This window comes from Aplysia californica, unplaced genomic scaffold (genome assembly GCF_000002075.1).
Source record: "Aplysia californica isolate F4 #8 unplaced genomic scaffold, AplCal3.0 scaffold00113, whole genome shotgun sequence".
In the NCBI taxonomy this organism is placed as follows: domain Eukaryota; kingdom Metazoa; phylum Mollusca; class Gastropoda; order Aplysiida; family Aplysiidae; genus Aplysia; species Aplysia californica.
The window spans coordinates 198,123-206,872 of NW_004797383.1; the positions used below are offsets into that span (position 1 = coordinate 198,123).

The 8,750-nt window shown below is 39.2% G+C and overlaps 1 protein-coding gene across 1 annotated transcript in view; it reads left to right on the top strand.

Moving 5' to 3' along the window:
- Positions 1-8,152, top strand: part of LOC101852398 (NEDD4 family-interacting protein 1) — a 19,819-nt gene extending 11,667 nt beyond the window's left edge. Inside the window, exons 2-7 of the mRNA XM_005095766.3 lie at positions 594-696; positions 2,273-2,412; positions 3,328-3,397; positions 4,020-4,144; positions 5,364-5,430; positions 6,733-8,152. Coding sequence (XP_005095823.1) covers positions 594-696; positions 2,273-2,412; positions 3,328-3,397; positions 4,020-4,144; positions 5,364-5,430; positions 6,733-6,830 — 603 coding nt within the window. The 3' untranslated portion in view covers positions 6,831-8,152. The remainder of the gene's footprint in view (positions 1-593; positions 697-2,272; positions 2,413-3,327; positions 3,398-4,019; positions 4,145-5,363; positions 5,431-6,732) is intronic.
- Positions 8,153-8,750: the final 598 nt, after the last annotated feature.

Consider the following 8,750-nt stretch of genomic DNA (forward strand, 5'->3'; position numbering starts at 1 on the left):
AAGTGGCCGTTTGTACAGGTGGCCGTCTTATAGAGGTGGCCGTCAGGATATTATATTGGGAAAGACGCACACACATAGAGCGAACAGATTTTTCAGGTTCCCAGTTTTTTGCTTTTATATTCTTTTTATTCAAAGCTTGCACATAATGTGAACAATTTCTAAATTGTGAAACAAATTGGAGTCAGCGAGGGTAGATGTAATTAAATATGATGAAAGCAGATCATGACAGAACATAACTAGAGAACAGGAAAGGAGGTGAAATGCATTTAAGTTGGATCTTTCCTTTCAGAGACGAGGCTCAGCTTGTAACGAAGCGTCAACAAGTGGGTGGGTGGTTCACGGGTGCTCTGGTGTGGTTTGCACATTCTGTCCTTTTTTAGCATCTATTGTCCTTTCATAATTAACATGTCCTCCTTCTTTTCTTTGTTTGTATCTTACTCTAGTAACATCTCTAATCTTATATATGACTTGTGTTTTAAGTGCCGTTAAACTTCTTACCAAATCTAAGCATCAACAAATAATGGTGATGGTATAGGCATGGGGTCCTAAAATCTAGATGGTACGTTTTACAGTTTTACTTCTTTTTATTTCAGCTCCCTTCTGAAGAACAAAATGTTCCAGCAGAACCAGTTGCAATGGCAATGGTTATTCCTCCTCCAGGCTACTCTGAGACTGCTGTAGTGGAACAACAAGGAGGTAGGTGGTGAACTTTGGTGTTTTTGCTTCGGGGGGGGGGTGTTGACTTGATATTAATACTGGATTTGGCATGGAAAGATTCCTTTATTTCTTTGTGGTCGGCATTCTGTTTTTTTGCTCTGAAAAGAAGCTGCCTTGAGCGTCATTCATATTTGCAATATGAAGAAAGTAGCATGAATACCTCTTGACAGGTAAAGAAAACTTTCCATTTTTTTACAAAAGGGAGAATCATACTGTTTTAAAAAATTCAAGCGCATACAGCTTGCTGCTGAGCTGGGATAGGCGCTATACAAATGCTGTTTGATATTATTATTAAAAATTTACGAAATCTTAAAAACTATCTGGAACGTAACATGATTGTTAGGCTGTTATAGATTGTTAAACTACTGTAATCTGTAACATGATACTGGTCAGGCTGTTCTATAGATCGTCAAAACCACTGTGATCTGTGATAAGGCATGATGACTATCTCGCTCAGATGCAATGGCTAAAAAAACATTCAGTGTTTGCACCATCTAAATCCTGAGATAATCACTGTTGAAATAAAAGTTTTATCGAGGGGGGGGGGTTAGTTTCTGGGTCTTAAGTGATACGATAAGTATGACAGTTCTAATTTGTCCTTTCTTACTGTGCTGTACTATGGACCTGATTTGTTTTGGTCTTTCACATGATTGATGATGATGATGATCACATTTTTGTGCTGAACGGTGTGAATTCCCAATTGTTGCCCAATTAAAAAAAAAATTTTGGTTGGTTGTGTGTAGAGAAAACAGAAGTCTTCTATACAGATATATGGGTGGTTGATGGGTGCTCTAGCGTGATCTGCTGGTTCTTCTTATATTTGGTGTTAATATTTTATTGAGGTGAAACTAACGATTCACTTTGTTACCTCCCGGGGCGGTGCTACTGACTGAAGTGTCTTGGTGGGCCATTCCCAAAGGGGGGGATATTAACATCTCGAGTTCTTGTGCACAGTAGAATTGTAATTGTAAATGGGCTTATTCATCAGTGTCATGCTCATAAGTTCCTGAACTGCAACAGGGAACTGCTGCTTCTTCTTTCCTAATCCTTACTATCGTCATTTTCCTCTACTTCTTTTGTATTTAAATTATGTTTGTTTGTCACACTCTTGTGACCTGCTATTTCTAGGGTGCCTTGATAGTCGAAGCAGGCTTTGTGCTGTTGAAGCTAGAAAGGTGAGCAGAGGACTTCTCTGTTGACATTTACCCCTTGGCGCTCATATGACCTTATGCAGTTGCGAGCGCCGTAAAACATCTACTAAAACTAAACTCTCTTTGTAAATGTCCTATGAAATTGGATTCTGTCATAATGGTTCGAAGGTTCAGGCCAGAAAAAAATCTCTGGTGAGCATACTCCACCTGAGAAATCAGTTGCAGTCACTCTTCTGGCTGGATAACCAGATGGGGTATTTTGTACTGCTGGCTGTGTGACTGCAAAGTGTTAAGATAAGATGTTGGGCTCTGATGGTGTGTGCTCGTTGTAATTCGTTGAGCTCCGTAGACATGTCAGGCCATGGCTGCTATAGTCATGTGTTCATTTGCCCCCCCTCCCCCAGACACACCTGCCTATGGACCGGCAAAACTGCCTAACTACGTGGATGCCACCACCTTACCAACCTACGAGGAGGCTGAGAGAACCAAAGTGGAACAGGAAGCTGCAGCGGCTGCTTCTCACTCTGACTGTGAGGGGGGACGGGTGAGTTTTCAATGCCAAATTTATACTACGAATACAATTAATTGCTGTTTGTGATTGAAGGAGAGGGGTAGGGGGACGGGGGGAGGGGCATTGGAGGAGGAGAAGAGAATGTAGGATGTGGGTGAGTTCTCAACAGACGTGACTGGCAATGTTGTGAATGAAGAGTTATTATTGTTGAGTGAGGGAGACAAGAGATGCATGGAATATCTCATGAATGCTTTTTCTGTGGCTATTCAGAATTTTTAAAAAGAATGTATGTTAATATTTAAATTAATTTTCCTATCCCACTACTTATTGTAGAGAGCCTTGGACACAGTTGATAAGTTTTGTAAGAGGGAGGATTTTCTGTTGACACTGACTGGGAGATAAACAGTTGAGTGTTGTCGTACAGGTTTCGTTTTACTGACACTATGTCATGGTAATTGAGATTCAATTTTCCTTTTTGAGTAAAGGGATGATTCGGGGGCAACACCACTGTCTGGTGGTTCTAACTTCTTTTTTTTCCCCTCTGTTGTTTCAGTCTATTTTCTGTTCCCCAGCATTAAGTACCTCTTATTTTGTGCAGATGTGCTTCTTTCTTCTGAAACTAAAACCCAAGCAGCTGGTTTTGTGTGTATAGATTTATTGACCTTTGTACTATGTTTGCTTGAAGTTGTGTATGGTGATGGTAGAGATGTAGTTTTCCTTTTTGAGTATGAATTAACATTAATGTTGTGGGTGGCTGGTGGGTGCTCTGGTGGGGTTTGTTACTTCTTTCCTATCAAACATGTATTGTCCTTATCTTTCCTCCCTCTATTTTGTGTCCTCTCTTGTAACACTTCTTTTTTCGCAACATATGACCTAATTGTGTTGCAAGTGCTCTTACCAAACCAAACTAAACTAACGCTATTGTTGGTCTCTCCATTGTGTCAACAGCTGACAAGTCTGGACGGGGCAGCTGAGATTGCTATTGGCACAGATGGAATGTTTATTTGCACCTTTCTGAGTAAGTCAAAGATTACATCACAGGTCAATTTTCTGTTAGTAAGAAACTGAAACTGAAAAGTTCATATTGCAGGCTTTATTGATTCTGTCTTTTTTAGTTTAATATATGTTCTCTTTTCATTTCAAAATGAAAAATCGGTGTGCTCTATTTATTCAGTTGGTACTATGTTTGACTAAAGGGCGGGGAGCCCTGGCTAGAAACCTCAAAAGGATATTCTTGATTTCGAATTGTTTTGTTGAATTTTCAAGCTTCTAAATCCAATTTTCTCGGTGTAATCAGAGATGGACATTAAATTCAGAGGTCTCACCCTTTAAATAACCCAACTGTGTTGAGAGGAACGTTAAACACTTTCGCTTTTACAATGAAAAATCAAAACATATGCTTTATACTTTATGAGAATCTTTCTCACGGCTTTTAGACCACCTTTTATTTATTTGTCGACTTGAATATTTTTATTCACGACAAAAGGAACTTCTTTCTAGGTGTGAATGATTCAACACTACTGTGTTCATTTTCCTCTGGACTACCAATGCCCTCTGAAGATGAGTGTGCTAACATAATTATCTGGAGTTATGAATGTGCAAACATTGCTAATGATGTGTGCTTATTTCTCTGTCCCCAGTCTCGTTTCTGTTCAACTGGCTAGGGTTCCTGCTCTCCCTGTGTGTCTCCAACACGGTTGCTGGCCGGTGCGGAGCTCTGTCTGGCCTGGGGCTCTCCATCGTCAAGTGGGTCGCGATAGCTAAGGTGAGGCCTGAGCTCCTCAGTTGTGCTGACGGAGAGGGGAGTCTAAGAATAAACGGGTCCATTGTGTACAATGGCATTATCATACTGGTACTTCAATTTTTGAAGTTATGCAATATCAATGGCTATGCCATGCATGTTGAACTGTACAGTGGTAAAGAGCTGGATGTTCTGGGTAAATGAAGTTAAGGTTTGCATTTCTCGTCTTGACCTCAAATGTGAAGGTCACAATAAAAAATTATTTTCGAACAACTATGAAATGCAATTAAACCTCTGTCGAACATAATCTCTCCTGGCCCATGGTTTTGAACATTTTAGCTAAGGTAAGTATTTGTCAAAAAGAGTAAAAATACAGAGAGTGAATGTTCATTGTGATTTCACTCGTAGTTTATATGGATATTTACGATGCTGTAGGAACTTGCCAGATCGCCTATCTGCAATCAGCCTTTATTATGCTATGCATTCATCCCGGGTTGGTCGGAAATACAGTTTTTACCTGCACATTGATCAAAATCTTGCTAGCTATGATAGCAAACTTTATGTGTGAATTTACTCCTTTCTTTCATTCACTCATTCTTTTGGTCTGTCTTTGGATAGCCGCTGCTGGAAAATCTGCAAGTTGATCAAGTTAATTGACTTGTGAATTTAGACAGAAAATCGCCATCAGTAAAATATTTTTTGCAAATTTGTCTAGATCTAGAGAAATTGTCTGTGCGATGATTCTCAAGGAATGTAGTAATAAGGGCAGCAGTGAAAGAAATTTATGCTGAAACTACTATTATCAAGAATGATTCGAAGTGGTGTTCCGAGGTTGTGACCATCCACATTCAAACGTGAAAATGACAGAAAATTAGGGTATGCACTGGGTAACTCTATATTCTATCATCAATGTATTATAGTGGGAGCCTAGCTGGATCCCTGCAAAGATAGATCATCATTATCATCATGTGCCAGATCTGAATCACATCGGCGATAATGGTTCGTCATTCATTTCTTTGCTCGTATGCTCTGAAAAAAAAATTCATTTTTTTCTGAGTCTCCCCCTTCTTTGTTTGGTTTCTATCTTTCCAGTGAGAGCAAGATGTTCAAGGCCTTTAGAAAGACTTAAGTGTCCTAGAAACTGTATTTGTGTCTTCCTAATTGTTTTTATGAGTGAGCGGCCTGCAGTGGGCTTTAAATTGGTTAGAGACTATGAGGTGATGATTTTTTCTTTCCCGTTCAGCACAACAACTGGGGCAGTAACTTAGCAGATGCAGACTCGTGGCTGTGGTGGCTCCTTGTCCTCTGTGGTGAGTTCTCCGGGATTTGTTGTTTTTTTGGAAGTTTTGGAAAGGAATTGTTACTTTTTTTGTGGTGGAAGGCACCACATGACGGATGAACCCATTGGGGGGGGGGGGGGGGTCCCTCTTCTCTTTTTTTTTTTAACAGCTATCCTTGCCTTGGTTGCAGCCTTATAAGTTAAGCAGGGATATATGCTCATTTAAAAAAAATTTGTTTCAAAAAAAGTTTGTTTAGCGACATACCCTTTAAATTTGTACCCCCCATGCCAGGTTTGTTTCCCGATATATCCTTTAACCCTTACTTTTCCGATCCAGCGGCCATTTATCCTTTAACCCTTAAAACCTGAATTCTTTTTTTTCATACTTCCCTAGAATCCTGAATTAAAATTGATGATGATCAATTTTAATTCAGGATTCTAGGGAAGTGTGAAAAAAAAGAATTCAGGGTTTTAAGGGTTAAAGGATAAATTAAAATTGAGATACTAGAAAAAATTAGGTTGGTTCATTATTTTGTTTACTGTGTCTTTAATTGTTGTTAGATTTTACTGAAGTTTGAAAATGTTATTTATATATATGAATACAGTCTGAACAAAAGGGGAAAAGATTAAAACGCTGGTTTTTAGGACCAACTCTATGAGTTAAGTCTTGTGTGTGATCCCCGACCCCACTGCAGTCAAAGTATCATTAGACCCAGCCGTAGATCTAGCCTCTGGTAGCTTTAGTGGTGATCCCCTGCCAATTCCACTATCGTCAAAATCGTCATCGATGTTATGCGGAACATTGCAATGGTCTTCAACGGTCATATTTATCGATATATCCGACTGGGAGATCATTATTGGGGTCTGGTTAGGATCAAAAATGTCAAAAATTTGGTGGCCTTATGGGCCTGGCAGCGAAAAGTGACTAATTTTTCTTTAAAACTCGCAAAATTTCCAAACTTTCGGTGTAGAACTGCTCTCATGACATTATCGGTACTTTCTGCTCGCGACAGAGTCATCTGGAGTTACATCCCCTGTTTCTAGCACTGGGAATTAAACGATAAAGTCGACCTGTTGATTTTAGCTCATTTTTGGCAAGGTTATTTTTACATCAGTAACTATAAATGTGATTACATTGGATAATTTTTACTAGATTTACTTTCCAAGCTGGCCTATTCTGAACTGTGGCCTTAGGTAAAAGTATCATAGTCATCCCTCTGCTCTTCCTTCCCCTATCCACCGTTTGCAAGCTTCTTATTTTTGTTGTTGTCATTGTAACCATAGTCTTTAATTCCTTTGTTCCCTCTCCTCCCCCCCCCCCCCCCCCCTCCAGGTTTCCTCCTGTTTGTGCGCGGCTCTGTGCAGTATGTGCGCGTCAAGTACGAGTGGTCTCGTCTGAGCGGACAAATCAGGCACTTCCGCCTGATCTAGGCTGTGGCGACATGGTGACCGCTCCGTGCTGCGTGGATGTGTGTTGCCTGTTTGTCATAACCACAAAGGCTGTGCTTTACATTTCTTGCGAAATCTTTCACCTTGATGAGACAAATTGTTGGTGGCGATGTACAGAATGATGATGATGGTGATGATTATAATGCCATAATTCCTCGTTATAGTTTTACGTATGGCTAATTCTGTCTTAACATACTCAAGGTCAAGTTTTTCAATGCTATCATGTAATTATTGTTCTAGTAATTTTTTAAAACACTTGTGACCTCTTCATTTTCGTGTAGCTGTCAACAAAGTCCTTCTCGTTATGAGGTTTCATGAATCTTTATTTTAACAGTGTCGCTGACCACAGTATTGATTGTTCAATTTAATTATTTTTTTCTCCTAATTATGCCTTTTCCTCTGGCTCCCCTATCTCCTCTCCATCCCCTCGTATGTCCTCTCCCCTCCTCCATCCTACCCTTCCCTTCTTATGTGTGGTTGTGTCCTTGTCCACGGTGTTGCACTGATTGAAAGGTGCTTTTGTTTTCTACAGAAATACCTGAACTTACATGCCATGATTTTCTTCCTCTTGTGATATATCTGTGCTTCAGAACTATTATTAGTGTTCTCTGATTTTTATGGCAACAAGAACAACGTCGTATTCGCATTGTGCACATAGCTTGAAGACTCAAATTGTTTTAATTGGGTGAGGTATTTAGAATGTGGGTTGCTGCTCGGTACACAGTGCGATGCCCTCTTGGGTCTCCCTGGAAGATATTATAAAGAGATTAAAATAAAAGAAGAGTCGGTTTGTCATGAATGCTATTGAGTAAAGAGTAGGTCACATGTCCGGAACTTTTTATTTTGGTTTCATTGTTGTTTATTTCATTATAATATAATAATGCAGATTTTTACCTATTGGTGGCACAATAGGTCAGTACTTTTTGTTTTCTCACATTATTGTCCAGAACATGTTTGATGTACTTGTTTTTTGTTTTGTTTTTTCACTTTTTGAAATTGATTAATTTCTCAGTCCTTTTAGAAGTGAAATTCTGTTTTTAGAAAAACTCGACAAACTTCTTCAATTTGAGTGTAGTACATAAGAAAATTTATGCGTTTGACTGGCTGGTTCCAAAGTATAATTTAGTCGTTCAAAAGTTCTAGAACATGTTAAAAATACGCGTTTTATTACATACCTATCGGTCTAGCCGGCAAAACAAAATCATACAGCTTCACTACCCTGTCCATATGTCTAACTGAAGTACAGCAGTGGATCTGTCAATGTAGAATACTGAAGTAAAAATTTAGAGAATTGAAAGTGATTAGAAGAGGTGCTTTCTTTCTTTTTTTCCTTTGCACTGTTTTCTCAAAATACATTGTTTTCTCTTCTTTCCCTGTGATGGAAACAAAAATGTTTGTGTCAAGAGGACTGGTTTGTATTGATGTGGCTCACGCTCTACTTGTGAACTTTGATTGTAGTTTTTAACTTACAATATGGACAGGCAGGTCTGACAGCCGCCTCTTTAATGACCTACTTGTGTTGATAGGGGTGTTAAACCTATACCATTTTTCACCTGGTCTGACAGGGTCTGTTTTTTGTTTTTTTTTAAATCTAGAACATCGGAAATCTTTTAGAAAAGGGAAGGTGTTTCTTTGTTTTTAGATTCTAAATGTTTATTTAATTTCTTTTTTTCGCATTATAAGTTTTCAGAAAAAGTTTTGTGTTATATATTTTACAACCCGCAATCTGGAACACTTTTCTGCTGCGAGCCCATAACTATAACAATATGTTGGCATTGGTGACTGTATAGTTGTAGGCTTTTTGTTGAGCAAGGGTATTGTGAGGGAGTGGAGCGGTGCGGGCACTGTGAGGGGTGGAGTTGTGGTGGATTGTGATGTTGTTGAGGCTCATGTGGCCAAAAT